Below are 18,462 nucleotides of genomic sequence, written 5' to 3'. Positions count from 1 at the left end.
CAACTCAGTAGGCATTCATGTGCTCATTAGTTCCTGAAGTAACAAACACATGTTTACAGAACACCTTCTTGAAATGAAAGGGTTAGCAATTAGATCCCCAAGAGTTTTTCCATTTACAGACTACACTTGTACAGACATAGATCATTCTAAACTGTCTTGCCCCCATCACAATGAGTAAGATAACTGAAGGCATAGTCCAAGTCTTCATCAGAAACCGAACCTGGGAGCACCCAGTTTTATGAATATAGAGTCAGTGCACATTTAGTGATTTTTAACTGTCCATTTAAGGAGCTAGTCAAAATGAGCAGAAGCAATATTGAGGGTTGTCTGTAAAACAGACTTTACCCCAAGCATTTTTGGAATGGTGATATTGGTTCAATGTGCTAGTAATAATAGTGTATTCCACAGGGAAAGGATGAAAGCAGAGCAGCCAAGAACCTGGCCTCAGAGGTCAAGACTGGCTGAATGCAGATTCTCGCCCTATGATCTTGGGATATTTAGCCTCCTCCCTCAGCAGATTCTGAGCTGAAAAATCCAGGAAATCACAGTACCTACTTCATAGGGTTCTCAGGAGGCCTAAATGAGATAACATAGCAAGTGCTTAGAAGAGAAGCTGGTCATCAGTAAGCTATCATTTATAGAGCATCTTTCATGTGCCAAAGAGTTTTTTTACAAAACATTTTATATTCCCCATCTTCATTATGACAATAATGGTCTTTGATAAAGAAAGTGAAGTTAAGAGAAGTTCAGTTAATTGTACAAACAAAACACTAGTGAGAAAGGAGGAATTAAAATCCAAGTTTGCCTAGGTCCAAAGTCTGACAGTATTGATCCTTCAATTCTAACTTCAAAAATTCTTATTTTAAAAGAATATTATCAGTAACAAACCATATACTTCCAGTCTGAAAAACTCAACTTATCCTGTAGCTAAAAACAGCAGATCTGTATTATTCATATATAAAAGGCATTTTTACAATGGGTACTACAAAGCCTCCTTCTTTACCTCTTGTCATTTTATTCTTACACTGACCCTGAGAGATAGGAAGTGAATATACTATGGTCTCAGATTTTAGTATGATGGAACTACAATAAATACACAAGCACTTTTAAAAATATAAAGTGGAACTGGGAGTATAGCTAGCAGTAGAGCACTTGCCTATCATGTGCCAGGGTCTGGGTCTTGAAAATATTTCAGAGGTTCCCCACCTTTACAGCATGAATAGTCCCAATGCCTCAGCACTGTATGCAAGTACCCATAGAGTTTCTGCCATTCTCTTCTGAACCTCATGCTCAGCCACCTCAGTACTTGCAGCTCCATTTAAACAGATCTCTTCACCTTTGTTCATGTAGTTCCGTCCCTTTGAAGTGGCAGTAGCTTTCACTCTAATTCCCTCAAGCTCTTTAAATCTCAGCTCAAGTGGCACTTCCTCTTAGAAACCTTTCAGAAACCTGTCATGCCTCCCTCCACCAACCCCAAGTTAATTAGACTCTCCTCTGGGTTCTTTCAATATTGGGTGCTTACAGTCATTACAACTAATCTCTCCAACCAAGGTGTAATTCTCTGACAACATATTCATTGATCATATTAAACTAACTTTTTAAAGGTAAGAACTGTGTGCAATTCTTCATTTTCTTATAGAAACTCAGTATTATTCAATGTGGATAAATTCAAGTATCCCACAGGCCATATGGTCTTTTTAACTCAGTAGGCATTTTCACAATCAATTCTACTTTTATGGCCTTAGAAAAATAAAAATATTAAATTATCACCTCTTTTATTACAAACATCCTCATACTGTTTCCGAATGTCACCCCAAGTCTTACAAAGATGAATTTCAAAAAGAAAGTGAGTTTCAAGGACACTATGAAAATGTGTAATAAAATTAGAAGAATTTTTAAGGGTATATTTTTAAACTGTCCACAGCACCAGATTCTCTTAGGTAAATGGTACCCAGATTACCATGCTGGGTGAACAGTGGTCAATTTAACACGTATCTAAATCTCAAAATTAAGCCACATCAAGAATTTAACAAATATTTATGGACTGTGTCTGTCATCTATGTATGGTTATTGCTTATGATTTGTATTGCAAACATTCAATTTACCAGTATTTGTTTAAATCACTTCCATGCTATTTGGTGTTTCATTTTGTTCTGACTTATTTTTGAATCATTAGTATAATTTTAAAAGTCGGTAACTTTGAGGTCTCTACCACCCACTTCATAGCTATTCCTACAAATGCCGTGGACATTTTACACCAAATAACACAAGGCCCCTCCCCTCAAGGTGTCCACCATTATCACTTGTATGTCCAATATCTCCTATTAGAACCCCAGTTCTCCCATTCCTTCCTCACCTACGCTGAACACTGATGGTTAATACCAACTTCTCATGACTTATACCAGATAGTCTTCCCCAAGTTATATAATCTCATTCCCCAACAAACACCTATGTGTCCTTCTCTCACTACCTTCTGTAAAAATACACAGATCAGGATCCTGTTTTGATACCCCAGGCTTGTCATGGGCCCCAGCAACTCCCACACACCCTCCTTTCACCCATTTTCTCTTTCTGAGGAGGCAAACATCAGGTATGGGCAGTGGCACCTCTCTCTTGAGCCTCAGACCTACAAGAGGGTTTCAGCCAGGCAAGGAGGCAGGCCTGAGTGACTAAACACTTTTTGGTACTTAAGAAGGGTAAGAGGGGGTTGAGAGCCAGGACCAAGGCCACCTCTGCTCACACTCACTTGGATCCCTGCCTCCATCCTCTCTCCTCCTTCCCTTTCCTACTCCACCCCTCCTCTTCAAAGGCTGGAGGAGCTCCGCCAGCATCTCACAACAGAAGCCAAAAGAAGCTCAAGGCTGTTGCCTCAGAAACCCTGACTAGAGAATGACTGGCTAAGCTCTGTTTGTTTTTCCCGTAATCAGAAAACCCTACTGGGGGGACCCTAAGGGGGTTCTCGGCTGCCTTGGTGGTTGTAATCTGGGCCAACCCCTCCAGGCCCTTGGAGGAAACGTCCCAACTTTGCCATTATCTTGGGAAGCAAAAGAAACTGTGGCCAGAGACCTCCCAGAGTTAGGAGCAGGGTCAGGGGAAGAGGGGAGGAAAGGAGACCTGAACCTCTGGCTGCAGAAAAAAAACTCAAAAAACACCTAGCCTTTGGCTTGAAGGAGAATATCCAAGGACATACTCCATTCTGCCCTGTAACCATTTCCAAGAGAGAGAGAAAAAAAAATTATTGAAGAGATGGAGGAACAACCAGCCCTGGAAGCAACTCTTCGGCACAGAACAAATATAAACAAACCACAGGACACTGCAGGGTAGAAGGGTTTATTTCCACAGTGTTCTCAGCTGTCAGCTGGGTAAACAAGCCATCACTTCTGGTTTGACTTTTACAGCCAATACAAGAGAACACCACCAAGTAACAAGGCAGAAACACCTGCACCTCCCATATATTAATTCATCAGAAATGCTTGATGGCTAAGCCCTCAAAAGCTGCTGTGGACACATGATGCTGACAGAGATGCTACGTTTAAAAAAAACTGACATCCAAGCTATTGGAAGTAAGCTCTTCAATCCTGGGTACCAAAACCCATGTCTCTACTTGAGTTAAATCTGCGTAGCTCAGTGACTCTAAGCAAAAATGAAAATGAAGGCTGTTTTCTCACAGCTTCCAGCAAATACAAGAAGAATCACTGGAGTTCGTACTTTCGGGGTGCCTCAGTGGCTACAGCATGTAAATAGGAAAGTTTAATACAGGTGCCTGTGAATATTTCCTTACATTTTTAATATATGGATTCATCCAACCAGAAAGCAGGGCCAAACAGCTTAGTCACCAAGAGGCAGGCAAATTGCTCTATCGGTAAAAGGAGGCATAATGTAAACACAGTCATTTTCCTCCCCCACCTTGAGGACAAATTACTGCCCAGTACATCAGCTCCCAGATGCAGCCCCCAGGGAACAGATGGGTGAATTTCCGAAACTCACATTCCCCCCTCCATCCCCTTCTGAGGATGTACTTACCTGCGATCCTAAGCACAGCTCTCTCAGCAGGGTCCAGCACAGAGCCCCCTTGAATCTTTCTTTTCGATCTCTCATGTTTAGGCAAATTCCAGGGTAAGGTATCTCCCGGAGCTGGAGATGCGGAGCCGGATTTCTGGCTGAAATCATCCTCGTCAGAAAAATCCGCAGAGGAAGACATAGAACAGCGATAGGACGCGTTCCCAGAACTCTACAGAGGATGACATAGAAAAAAAGCATTAGCAGCAAAAAACATTCACATATGCTTATCGATTCAAGCAGTCCCCCCAACCTACCCCCACCCCCGCCTTGGAATTGGGTCTGGCATTCCGCACCATCCTCAGAGATTTAGGGATGTACACAAACAAAAATAAAATGAAACCCGGGCTCACCATCTTTTCGTGGCCAAGTCTCCGACAGTAGAAACAATACCCAGGCGGTTCCAATACATGAAGATTTGCACGGAAGAAGTGTGTGGCCTGCGGTCCGGCCACCAGCTCACAAATGACTGGCCCAACAATGAAGCCAGAATCAACAGCCTTCCTGTTACAAATCTATAGTATTTGGCTCCCCCACCAGGACAGGAGAAACATTTTCCATTACTAGACTGCTGGTTAATTCATTAATGCAACTAACTCAAGTTTCAAAAACAAAGCACAAACGCAGGATGTTGGGTCCCAACTCCTTTCCGTTTCAGGTCGCCTCACCACCGGAGCCTACTTTTAACTAGTTGAAAGCCCCATGTCCTCTTTATTCAATTTTCTTCATGAGACTGAAGCAGGTTCCCAGAAAAGAGCAAGGAGGGAGGGAGGGCTGATTCTGGGAAGAGCCTTTTCTTAGGACTAGGAGAACACAAAAGAGTGTTTTCAGAAGCCTAAGGCAGCTCCAATAAACAAACATCTGAACTCACTGTAGAGTCTTGAGATAACTTAAACTTCTAGCATTATAACAGCTGCCAATAATTGTAAATGAAAATGATGCAGTGCAGAGACAGGAAACAGATCCCTTCTCAGCGCCTGGTCATTGCACAGTAAAATGAGAACTCCGATGCTCTTACCAAGGCACTTTGTCTGAAGGTTATTCCTCCCCTTATCTAGCAGGAGCAAATCTGAGGGTCATGTCTTACATAAAGGGGTTACATCTTCCACAGAGGGGAAAAAAAGCACAAGATGTTCCTTATTTCTTCATTCTTTATTCAGTTGCATCTGTGATTATTTAGAGAGCCACCAACTTACTAACGGAGGAGGATGCGATCTGTGCTGTGAACAGGGTCATAAATAAAATAAAGTATCAGCGGGAAGGCTTCACTTTCCCATTAAGAATTTCTCTTTCTGAGGCTCAGGGTAAAGATGCGAAACTAGTATAACTTGAATTCCTGAAATGTAAGTTGCAGCCACGAATTCCTAAGAAGCAAGTCGCAGGCAGAAATCAGTGAGGCGTGCTCCAATTTGAAGTAAAAACACTGGGCTACTCACAAAAGCAGTGGCAACTGCCTCACAAACAGGCTGTGTGAACAACATCCCAAGGCACTCACCCATGGCCTGTGAAGTAATCCATAACTGAATCAGGACTCGTGATCTTACCTCCATCTATTCAAGCATGTAGCTACAAATGATCAAATTTTTAAAATGATCATTTTAAAAGTTCACAGAGTATTTCCCACAAAGAGAGGCATGTAAGATTCATCTTTAATTCTTTCCCCCAAAAGACACTCTTCCATTTTATTATATAAGAAATTTCATCATCTTGGCTAAATTAGTTTTTTTACTTAGATTTTTGTATACTTTCCTAGTGACAATGAGGTATCAGGCAAACTTGAGGCATACGAGTAAATAAAACTGATTTTCTATATTGTAGCTACAGTCCACAGAGAGTTGTGAGTGGCATTAAATCAGTCACCAAATGCTATTATCAATTCATTTTCTATGCTTTTCTGAAAATTCATCTTGAGCTCTCTGAGGTTTTTTTTTTTTTTTTTTTTTTTTTTATTGGCTGAATCTGTGGGAAAGGGTGACATTCTTGAAGACTTTTAAAAGGGTATTGGGTTACTTTGGTTGCCTTCTGTCTTCCTTAAAATGGTTTCCTACCTGTCCTTACTTAAGGTCATCCTTTATCTGTGAGATTGTATTTCTTGTTGCTTGCGCTATTTTAGTGAGTATAGTAATTTGATTGTTTATCTTTGCAGACAAACTTGGGGAATAACTGTTAAAGGACTCCTTTCCAAAAACCACCAGTTATTGATTTTTGCCGAGTAAAATTTTTTAATGGCCAGAGTCTCAGCTGACTGAACAACAAAATGTGATTTATGCCATGACATAAACACTATTAATCACATGTAGCCAGATGGGAACAGTTACTACCCCTAGACCCAAGGGTGGTGACTAGTGCAGCCTCTAATCTGGTCATGTCACTGGTAAACAGATAAGAGAGAAAAGGAAGAAAAGACAATCAGCAACACTTCTTTCAGCAATTTATCATAGGAAAACATAGAACACACACACACACACACACACACACACACACACACACACACACACTAAGGAAAATCATAGATGTGTATAAAGTCTCTCCTGACTGCACAGTTCACAATTTTAAGAATCACAGTATTGGATTTTTTTCCATTAAAAAAATCATAATTTTTTTTTTAATTTTAAGGTAAACTATACAAATGTAGGCCCATTTGAACCCTGAAAATGGAGAATGGATTTAAATGATGCTCTCTGAAGTGGACAAATCCTCTAAAATTATTATATTCTTTCATGTCACTGGGGGTTAAAGGGAATAGTATGAGAGTAACTAGTCTGTTTTGTTTGTTTGGGAAAAGCAAACACATTTTCTGACCCAAAGTCCAGAGCCCAACTCATTGATGGGGGACTTGGAAGGGCAGAACAAAGGAAGAGGACTCCTGTGACCAGCTAAATCCCAGGTTCCTACCTCTTATCTACTCCAATGCCTAAGGTTTGATTCCTATTAAAATACAAATATCTATGTGTCCCTCAATAGAGGATTCGTTAGATAAAGCATAGTATAGCCGTACCAGAGGTTACTCTGCAGCAATTAAGCAAAAATGTCGTTGCTCTACATTAAGCAAGGATGAAAGAATTCATACAAAATGGCTCCTTAAAAAGTCTGTTCATGTATGATTGCACGTGTATGTGTGTGCAAATTGATTGATAGATATTTTCCAGTACGTAAACAATGGTGATCTCTAGATGATGACTAAGATCATAAATTTATTAAATTGTTTCTTATAATTTTTTAACCCAAAACATATATACAAAAAGATTACCTCAAAGAAATGTCCAGAGAAAATATCAACAGCCCTATGAAGAAGCAACTTTATAAGCCAGTGTTTTTAACTCTTTTGGGCTCACAGATACCCCTGAAAAATTAATGGAATCTATGGAAACCTCTCCCCAAGACAAAGCAAATAAGCAATTACACATAAACTCTGCATAGACTCTTATGGGATTCCCAGACCCACTGACCCACTGACCCCAGGTTAAGCCTCCAATTCACAACATCATTTGTCATCACCATTTGGCATGCATGTTGAGAACAAGAAAAATAGGAAAGAGCTATTCCACAAAGAGAGGAAAGAGTAATTAGGGTAGTGAAGACAAAGGTGGCCGTAGTCATAATATTTTTAACATTCGACCTCTGTTTTAATAAAGAACTCTGAGCTACCTCTGGAGTGATGTTGAATCCCTAGGTCCAAAAAATAAATAAAAGAAAGAAAAAGAAACACACTAGATTGTGACAAACCAACAAAAAACATCCTCTATTGTGTCTTCTACAACCTAGTTATTGAAGGAGTTTGAACAATTTAATTAGATCACCAAAAGCTTTAAACTGGCTTTCCTAATAGTCAATTCATTCACATGGTATACAAACAACCCAAATCTCCTAAAGCCAGGATAATTACATAATGCAACATTTTTAGAAGGGGAACTGAACAATAACTTCTTTAATTGAAACCCCGGTAGGGAATCTGAGATAAGTAAAATGGAACTGCCTAAATTGGATGTGGCCCAGCCTCAGCACCCTGATCTGTAGCAAAGTGCCAGGAAATTGTCTTGGCACTAGACATTCTCTAAAGGCAATGGGGAAACAAGTGCAGAGATAAGGATTTGTGGAAAGCCAGACTTTTAGAATCCCAGAGGTTGGAGAGTAGACTTTCACAAGCCCACATACTTATCACTTGTGTACAATATTGTATGTATCTCATAAAATAAGTTTCAAAAAAAAGAGAGAGAAATTGGACAAATCTTGGAACATGTTACAAAACAATGTCCTAGGTTCTGCAGAATGGTCATTGCTATGAGACATACATACCCCAAAAGGGGGGACAGTTCTACATTTACACAAATTAATGAACCTAGATTAGATTCTGGGTTCTTTTTTTACAGTAGAAAGACATTTTAAGGACAACTGGGAAAATCTGAACATGGGTCATGGGTTGCTTATTAGATAAAACAATAACTGTAATTTTCTAAGGTGTGATAATGGTATTGTGGTTATGTAAGAAAATGTCCTTATCCTTAGGAGATGCAGGCTGACAGAAACGCTTGATGTCTTATTTTCAATTGTTTGAATAAAACCAGCACTAGTAAATGTGACAACAGGTTAAGTAAACTATTCCACTCTTTTCACTTTTCTGTAAATTTTAGTATTTTCCAAATGAGGAATTGAGGGGAAATAAATAATAAAGTCTTTTTCAGTTTCTTAAAGAGTTACTTAGACAACCTATCCTCACAAGATCTGATTCTTAGGTTGCTAGGACACAGTGATAGCTCTAAGTAATTTCTCACAGCATTCTTCACAAAGACCCATCAGCAGTGGCCTATGCCAACAAGCCACCATAATAATGTAATCCTTTGCCTCTGCCCCAAGCATAATTTCAGCAGAGAGATATAAAGAAGTTATTCATTTAAAATATATCCCAGGGAACGCAAAGTAGGTTCAATGTCACATAATTTTTACATTCTATATCACATAATTTTTACATTCTATATAAACAAAATGTCAAAATTTAGGGGCTGGGGAGATAGCTCAGTGGGTACAGTGCTTGCCTTGCAAACACAAGGCCCTGGGTTCACTACCCAGCACCGCAAAAAAAAAAAAAAAAAAAAAAAAAAAAAAAAAAAAAAAAAAAATCAAAATTTAGAAAAATTGAAGACCTAATTGTGTGTAAAATCCCCTCAATTAGGTTACGAACAAATACTAACTTCTTTCATGTTGTATAAAAATACAAGGTATTGCACAAGTCTACCTAAAATTCTAATGTTTTATTTAGAAAGAAGTCAAAAGGCAAGATTACATTATCTGATTCCAAAGATCCCAAAGAAAACAATCTCTACCACAATAAATAGATGTAGAAGAAAATAGTTAAGGAAAACGTAAGAAAGTATGCTTAATCTATTGAAGAAAAAATGAGATAGGGTCAATCTGGGGGACCTTATGCTTCCTTTAGTTAAAATTCTTTCAAACCCAGTTAAGCAATTTAAGTATTTGTTCAGCAAATAAATAACTTAGCAAGTCCCTCACCTGGAAAGCATCTTTAAGGTAATGGGGAAGGAATCTGGTTTAGTGAGGCCTCACTGGCTTGCAGTCTCTCCCTGTAGTAGAGACTCCCAGGAGCCTTTAACTCTGAGAGGCAGAGGGCCTGGGTGGAGCTAGAGAGGAAGGGAAACTCAGACGGAGGGGAAGCCAGAAGGTTAATGTCAGTTCTGACTCAGGAGAAGAGGCTTCAAGCCAAGAGTCAAGGAAGTCAAAGGTTTCTTTCTAGGTGGAGGATCCAATACATTGGCTGTGAAGAACACTGGAATTCAGGACACAAACTCTTTCTAGGGTATGAAATGTGTGTGGCTGAGTGTTCCTTGGTACTGTGTTTCTGGGGATACGGAGCTTGCTCATGGGACACTGAAGGGAGAAATTTTTTAAATCATTTTCTTCTATGTGGTCTTTCTTACAATAATACCAAGTGAGTATCAAAGATTCTTTTTCTTCTTTCTTTAAAGGCTTGAAAGTATTCTCCTGTCATAAAGACCACATTTTCTTTATCCATTCATCCATTGATGAATACTGAGGTTGATTTCACATCTTGGCTAACATGAATAATGCTACAATAACCAATGCAGATATCTCTTAGACATATTAATTTCAGCTCCCAGTAGAAGCAATAGTTTCAATTTCTAGGTAACCTTGGCTTAGCCCTAAGATATTCTGCAAGACTTCCTTTCTTCCAGCTTAAGCAGTATGTCCCACTCAGATGTACCATTTATTAAGTGACTCTAGGGACTAAACTAAGCATTTTTACTCACTGTCTTATTTAATACTCACTGCAATCCAATAGGGAAACAGATGTTTAGGAAGGTTAAGTAACTTGTGCACATTCATTCTGTCAGTATAAAGTGGAACAAGATTTCTGCCTGGGTCCTCTGGATTCCAATGCTAATGCTGTCAACCCACATGGTACCAGTGCCCTGAAATATAGTCCCAAATACTGGAGGAACATAAATCATACTATATGTTCATAATCCTCAAAGATCTTACCATATATTGGGACAACTCAAAAGGATTAGACTTGTTCTGGGCCGGGTACTAAAGCATGGAAATAACCAAGAGACAGGTCATTTTCAGTTCAAAATAAAGAAAAGCCATCCAAAAATAGACAACCACAGTTGTTCCTTGAACAACACAAGTTTGGACTGAGCAGGTTCACTTTTGTACACATTATTTTGGGAAAGTTGTGGCAATTTGAAAAAACTAGACTGTAGCCTAGAAATTTTAAAAAATTTAATGTTAGATAGTAATTCATAAAATTTATAGACAATTGTATATTTTATCATTTACTACCATAAAATATACACAAATTGATCACAAAATGTCAAAATTTATCAAAACTTATACACAAACACAGACCATACATGGTGCCATTTGCCATTGAGAGACATGTAAACAAAGATGCAGGATTAAATCATAACTGCACAAAATGAACTGCAGCACATACTGCAGTGCTGTACTGATTCTGTAGCCATCTCCTGTTGCTACTACATTGAGCTCAGCTGTTGGAAGGATCCAAGTCTGCTTAAAACATGGTAGGTTGCTGATCAGCTCCACATCTCCATGTGAGCAGCTGGTCTCTCCAGTAAATTGCTCATCACAATAAAAAGTGATCTCTTTCAGTTTTCACATGTTTTTCACTGTATGCAATATATATACCACACAGAATACATGTTAATCTTTTGCTTCTATTATCCATAAGACTCCCAGTCAACAGTGAGCTATTAGTAGTTAAGTTTGGGGGGTGTCAAAAGTCATGCTAATTTTTGACTGCAGTGGGCAACCCTAACCTTCAAGGATCTGCTGCACCACAAGGACTGCTTTGTGTATAGGGGGCACCCTCCTACTCCAAGAGATCAAGCCTTCACTTACTCTATGGTCTCTTCCAACTATTAGATTCCTTGGTCCTCTGTGCCTGCTCACCACCACAAGTCTCCCCAGTACATCACTAATAAAAGAAAAACTATGTTAAGAATCCAAATGCTGACTTTTTCTAAAATTGTAAAAGTCTTTCAAATTTTTCACAGATATCTTTCATTGCAAGTCTACCTTAATCCAGTCCTCCTAAAACCATAGAAGAGAGACATCAAGAACTAGCTTGCATTTGAGTGTCTACAAATAGTCTTTCCAGAGGAAGGACATTTTAAATAATTTACCTAAGAGAAAAGCAAACATACCCTGAAAATAGCCCCACAAAACAGAAACACATTAGGAAGATAAAGTCAAACACTGAATACCTTAACTACAGAATATTTAATCTTATATTTTAAGTAGATATTTATTTATGTTGGTCAGTTAAAAATATGTCCCAGGTACCCACAGTATTCTTCCTTGGAGGAGTCTGAAATCTAAGAAAGTACAAGTCAGTGGGGGGGTGGGGGGAAGCCAGCTTATAATTAAATATTATCAGCTTAAGTATTAAGCTTCAAATATATATTTCAGAAAATAACATAAATAGGGTTCATAGCTTTACTTCCATACAAAAATCAACTAGGAGATTGGGGTTGAGTCAAGTCAAACAGACTGGATCACCTCAAGTCCCTTCATAGGCCTGAATGGAAATGCAGGGGCTCCCCACCTCCCTCATGCTTAGAAGAGTACGCTACCCAAAACTGACAAACTCATCAAGTAGATGCACTGTGGTTGGCCTACCCATTTTAAAGGCAAACATTTAAAAATTAGGAGATTTTACCTGAAAATTCAGAGGTGGGACACAGGGCTTAGCACTGGTTTCCCCTTTATAGAAAGGACATGTGCTTTCCAGTGTGACACAGTACTCACCTGGCCCACATCATTCATTTATACCTGGCTCCTGTAGGCATATGAGTTTGGGGACCCTGGCATAAAATAAGGGATGAGTAACACTGTTACATTCAGAGTAAAAAAAAATATATATATGGCATTTGCAGGCAAATGGATGAAATTGGAGAATATCATGCTAAGTGAGATAAGCCAATCTCAAAAACCCAAAGGATGAATGATCTCGCTGAGAAGCGGATGATGACACATAATGGGGGGTGAGAGGGGTTAGTGTTAGGGTTAGAGTTAGGGTTAGGGAGCAGGGCAAGAATGGAGGAAGGAAGGACTGTATAGAGGGAAAAGAGGGGTGGGAGGGGTGGGGGAAGGGAAAAAATAACAGAATGAATCAAACAACATTATCCTATGTAAATTTATGATTACACAAATGGTATGCCTTACTCCATGTACAAACAGAGAACATGTATCCCATTTGTTTACAATAAAAAAAAAAAAAAAGAAAGTCAACTCCTAATCCTCATTAATAAGCCTGAAAGAATGACTGTTTTCAGGATAAAAGGGGCTACAGGCTGTGTGGGGTACAAAAAAAAATTTTAAAAAAAAAGGCCACAGGTGCAGGGAAAGGGAAAACGATAATAGAGGGTAAAATTTTTAACAATAGGAAGAAAACTAGAGAAGAGGGTTAAAATATTTAAATGGATGTCAAACAAACATCATGTGACACCATGTTTCTGTTGGCACCCAAGTGCTGATCTCATTCTGTTATATCCCCAAGAACTCTGGTTAACATTTCAAATGCTCAGAAAAAGGAAGAGAACTGTAGGGCTTGTGTAGATGCTGTCTCACGATCCCCATGAGTCTAGCTGGACCCATCACTACTGCTGCTGACTTGCCTCTGGGTTGCTCCTGCCCCAGTCCAAGGTCAACTTACTCCCCCGTAGCTCTCCTACCTTCCCATGTCATGGAGGAGACTTTGATGCCAAGTACTTCCTAGCCAAGATGTGGCTATGACTTCTGTTGGAAAGAAGGTGTGAGCTATGATAACTTGTGTGGCCCTAAGGCAAAAACAGGACCTTTGCAGAAGCCAAATTCCAGCTACTTTCTATTCTGTCTAGTCAGAAAGTTAAAGATATGTGCACGTTATGGCAAAGACTGACCTTGGGCAAAATCACATAGAAAACTGTTAGGCTTCTCCAGGCTTTGGTTTTTCTCATTCTAATAATATAAAATATAACAGTTCGTAATACACAGAGTTATTGTGGCAGAATAAAAACTACACAAAAAGGGCTTAGAGCAATGCCCAACATATAGGAAGCATTCAGCAAATTTTAACTATGAGATTGATGCTGCCTATTCATACTTGCTTAATCTAGAGTTAGATAACTGCTACGATTGCCACTCCAGAAAATATGAAGCAACAAACACACAGAGATGGCAAGTTACTCAAACTAGGTCACATTAACAACAGCTCTTGGGAGACAAGGTCCATGAAGCTCCCATATCTTTCCTTCCAAAGCTTGGTGATTGAACCTTCAATTGTTCAGGATGCCCCTGTATCTTTCTAATTCCTTCTGTCTTTTTTTTCTTTCTTTTACATTTATTGTTTCTGTTACTAGAGAAAACAACAAAAACCTAGAGAAACACATGAGTATTTAAAAAGCAATTACAGATGGTCAGCTCATCACTATAGACACAATTAGGGCCCACACAAGTGATCATACTTCACACAGCAAGGGCCTGTCCTTATATCTCCTTTACATTTCCATTTTCATTACCTGTCCTCACTAATGAGACTACAGAAAATTATTTTTGCTAATAGCTTTTATACAGCTATTCTTTCCAACAGTTAATGCTTAAATTAAGTGGAAAAAAAAAAGTTTTTATTATTGCACTAAACAAAGCCTGTAAAACTCTGGGTACTTGGTACTCTCAAGTCCCCTTTCTAGGAAAACAGGGCTGTTCACATGTGTGTTAAGTGAAAACACTTCCACCACCTAAAGTCACACCTGACTGTGACCAGGGATCAGTGTCAGGACACAAGGAGATCTGTTGCCTCCATGCTGGCTTGCTAGAAAACTCTGCCTAGCTGGGATGGTAGCAAACCAATTCAACTGCAGCATCCCCTCCAGGGAGTAAATGCTAAGTGCATTTCAAATGCACTTAACTAACACTTGGGTTTTCCCAAAGATCTGCCAGTCCTAGAACACCTAAGATCCATCCAGAACTATGTGGCTCAAAGCCTCTCCTGTACACTAAGGGCTGCCCTGGGTTTCACTTTATCTTTACAGTAGATCTTTCCTTTCCAAGGTAATCTGGGCCCTTCCCTTCCTGACTCCACCCCTACAGGAAGCCATGTGGCAGGACAGGATGCAGAAGCAGCCTGCAAGAGAATACCTGGTTTTTATTTTCCACAAGCCTAAATCTGTTAAGGCTACAGTTGTAGAGGGCAGCAGTCTCTGAACAAAAAGACATTTCCCAGCCTTAAAAAAAGATACTTCTTGGCTAGAGGATGGATCTGTGAGTCCTACATCAGGGACTTTTGGAGTCCCTGTAGAAGAACCCGATAAAAAGGACTGCTTGTGATGTCCAGGGGCAAGATCATAGAGCTAAACTTTCAGAAGATCCAGGAGTCCTAAGAATAACCCAGAAGCAGACTCAGAGGCAATCACAGGGAGCCTTTTTACAGGGAGCACATCAACATAACCCGGAGGTACAAATGTTCCCTCCCATTTCCCTGACCCCTTGGCATGCAGCTTATAGGACCCCAAAACCTTCACACAATTTTGAGGTAGAGGAAGTGGGGAGCACCAGAACTGGAGTAAAGGGAGTCTGCTAGTCAGAACCCGAGTTTAAAAAATAAAAGTAATCTTTCTTACAACAGAGTTTATAGACTGGGATTCAAACTCGCGGTAGAAAGTGACTGGTTCTCGTATATATCACAATCTCAATTCTTAGGAGTGGGCCCTGGATGATAAATGTCTGTTTACACTGGTAGGCCTTCATTGGCCTAGCAGATGGGTCCAATGTGCATAGAGATACACAGAGGAAGCTCTGCAATAAGAGCTAAAAACGCCCTGAGTTTCTGTGCTCCCTCCCGCACTCCTCCTCCCCCTCCCCCTCCGTCTCTTACTTTCTCTCTCTCCGTCCCTCTCTCTCTCTCTCATACACATACACACACAGCCCCACCAACAAAATTCATCACAGCAGCTACCTCCTCCTGTACCTCCTCCTTCCACCAGCATCATTTTTTATTTTAAGACTACTTTGAATTATTCTGGAGCAAGGGAAGAAGGGGATTATTAGATTGCTTAAATATTGCCACCTTATTCCAAAACAGGTGTTAAGGTAACAAGAAGAAGACAGCTGGGCTCTGTGGCACATGGTTGTAATCCCAGCTCGGCAACCTGAGGCAGGAGGGTTGCAAGTTCAAAGTCAGCCTCAGCAACTTAGCAAAACCCTGAGCAATTAGCAAGACCCTGTCTCAAAATAAAAATATTTTTAAAAGGGCTGGTGATGTGGCCTGGTGGTTAAGCACTCCTAGGTCCAATCCCTGGTAACAAAACAAAACAAAAAAGATGATAGTGAGGAGCAGGGAAAAGATGTTGTGACCTTTAGGCTATCCAACCAGAATCCCAAAATCAGAAGTAGGAAATGCACAAGGTACTTAAAAAGCGTAAAGTGGAAGTGGTCAGGGGTAAGACTGGGGAAGCGGGGGACGGGACTAAAGATCATGGGGGACCTTCCATGCGATGCTAGAACCTAGACCTGTCTTTAGGAGCTAGGATGTTGCTAGAGGGGTTATTAGTGACCTGCTCTTATAAGACAGATGGGTGACTGACAGGTGAAGAGAATGGACTGTATGGTGGGGTCAGTCTCAGAAAAGATTAGCTGGCAACTATTATAACAATCCAGCAATAAATGATGAGAGCCTGAATTAAACCAGTGATATTAGAAACGGAAAGGAGAGGACAGATTTGAGAAATATGTAGAGATTTTTAAAAGACAGGCTAAAGGAAGGTTGGGCTGTGGCTAATAGGTTAGGGAGTTAAGGTAGCTCCCCAGGAAGAATAAAAAGATTGAAAGGCAGGACACTTAATAGTGAGAAGCCAGAGAAGAACAGGAGGAAAATATGTAGCCAAAGAAGAAGAGGAGGTCCCAGATAGGTCAGCTAGGGAGGAGTCCAGACATTGAGGTTCTTTCTGAAAAGCACCCTAGTGCATGGTGATTCCAGTTGGCTTAAGGCAAAAGGTTTGCTTAGACACTGACCTCCAAGAGACCAGCTACAGCTGTGCAGTGAGTGACCCCTGGAATCCTGCTGCTTACAGAAGCTGCAGCTGACTAGCACTATGCAAGGCTTTGCTGAGAGCACAGCATGCTGTTAACAAAGTGTCACTGAGCCACTCAGTCCTTTGTCCTTTTTCTCATACACATAGAAAACAAGAAGGTATAAAGTCCCCTTTCACACAGGAATTGTATTAGAGACCACAGAAGTCATGACACATTGTTTATTAGTCTTACAACATATTACGTGCCATATTACTCTACTTAAAATCACAAAAATAAAAAAATCTTATCCTGATTTCTGACTGAAGGCAGTAGATAAACTGCTCCTACACTTACTTACAAAGCAACTCCTCTTATTGTTTCACAGTGCCCACCGCAGGGCTCTCTTCTCAGTTTCAATCCTGTGCCCTAGCTTTACAGCCCCATGGCCCTGCCCTCCTTGGTCATAATGTGCACTGGTGATCCATGTGAATTCCAATCCCCTGACCTCCCTCCCCTTCCCAGCTGCCCTTCTGACTCTGAAATATTGCTTGAGTCTTTTTTTAATCCTCCCTTCTTCAACAGGGGCTTTCCCAGCTGGTCTAACGGCTTTCTCCAACAATAACATAGAGCAAAGAATTTCTGAAAATGTATTATCTGTGTCCGCAAAACAATACGATGATTTTTTTCAGAAATACACCCGCACTTCATAGAATATAGGAATAGCTGTTCCTTGTGCCCCACATCATTCCCCCCACTGAACAGTCCTGTATGTGTCTCAGCACAGGAACAAGCTGGAGTGTTGTCAGAATCCAGGTATTGAGGCTGGGATTGCAGCTCAGTGATTGATCACTTGCCTTGCATGTGTGAGGAACTGGGTTCGATTCTCAGCACCACACATAAATAAATAAATAAAAATCCATTGGCAACTAAAAAATATTTTTAAAAAAGAATCCAGGTCCTTCAAATGTCTTTTCAATTAAAAATAACTGTTTATTGGTGTAATGGTTAATTTTATGTGTCAAGTTAGCTAAACCATGGTACCCACTTTTTGGTAAAACATCAGTGTATAGGTGTTGCTCTGAAGGTATTTTTTAGATGTGCTTAACATTTAAATCAGCAAACTTTAAGTAAAGCAGATTATCCTCCGAAGTGCAAGTGGGCCTCACCCAATCAGTAGAAGGCCTTAAGAGCAAAGACTAAGTTTTCAGGAAGAAGGAATTACCCTCAAGACTGCAACACAGAAACCCTGCCTGTGCTTCCAGCCTGAGGCCCTACAGAATCTGGACTCAAAACTGTGATACCAATCTTATCTGAATTTCCAGCCTGCCGTCTGCCCTACAGATTTCAGATATACCAGCCACACGATATCATGAACTAATTTCTTAAAATAAATAAATCTGTGCTTGTGTGCATGCATCATAACCAATATATCCTATTGGTTTTGTTTTTCTGGAGAAGCCTAACTAGAACAACTGGATACCACATTATCAGAGGTTTATGACTCACCATGACTACATATCAGGGAAGTAGAAACACCTGTTAGACTTCCCCTTTTAGAACTGTACGGAAAGAAAGAGTGTAAGGCTTTTACCAGGCTGTTAGGAAGCCACGATGATTCTAGACTCCATTATCAATAACCAATACTACCATAAAAAGTTACCTAACTTCTCTAATTTGCTCACATTCTAAATGTGGATAATCATAGCTACTTTCACTGGATGGTAAATAGTATTAAAAAAATGTACACAAAACCTCTAATATGATACCTGCCTGACACCTAATACTAAATACATGTTCAGAGTATTTCATTCTAAGATAAAAAGATAGCATGAAAACCAGAATAACAGTGATTAT

The 18,462-nt window shown here is 40.0% G+C and overlaps 1 protein-coding gene across 2 annotated transcripts in view; it reads right to left on the bottom strand.

Annotated features, from left to right (window-relative positions):
- DST (dystonin) overlaps positions 1 to 18,462 on the bottom strand; it is a gene marked incomplete at its 5' end in the record, with an annotated part of 497,398 nt that overhangs the window by 355,593 nt on the left and 123,343 nt on the right. The window contains 2 exons of one of the 2 annotated variants that reach the window (XM_079147478.1): positions 4,024 to 4,231; positions 4,413 to 4,553. In XM_079147478.1, the coding sequence (XP_079003604.1) occupies positions 4,024 to 4,231; positions 4,413 to 4,415 (211 nt within the window). Of the gene's footprint in view, positions 1 to 4,023; positions 4,232 to 4,412; positions 4,554 to 18,462 lie in introns of those variants that run through there. The other variant, XM_079147466.1, reaches the window with a different exon arrangement.

This window comes from Sciurus vulgaris (genome assembly GCF_902686455.1).
Source record: "Sciurus vulgaris genome assembly, chromosome: 7".
NCBI classification, from domain to species: domain Eukaryota; kingdom Metazoa; phylum Chordata; class Mammalia; order Rodentia; family Sciuridae; genus Sciurus; species Sciurus vulgaris.
The sequence above is the reverse complement of the archived record's forward strand: the minus strand, read 5'-3'. Positions and strand labels throughout refer to the sequence as shown.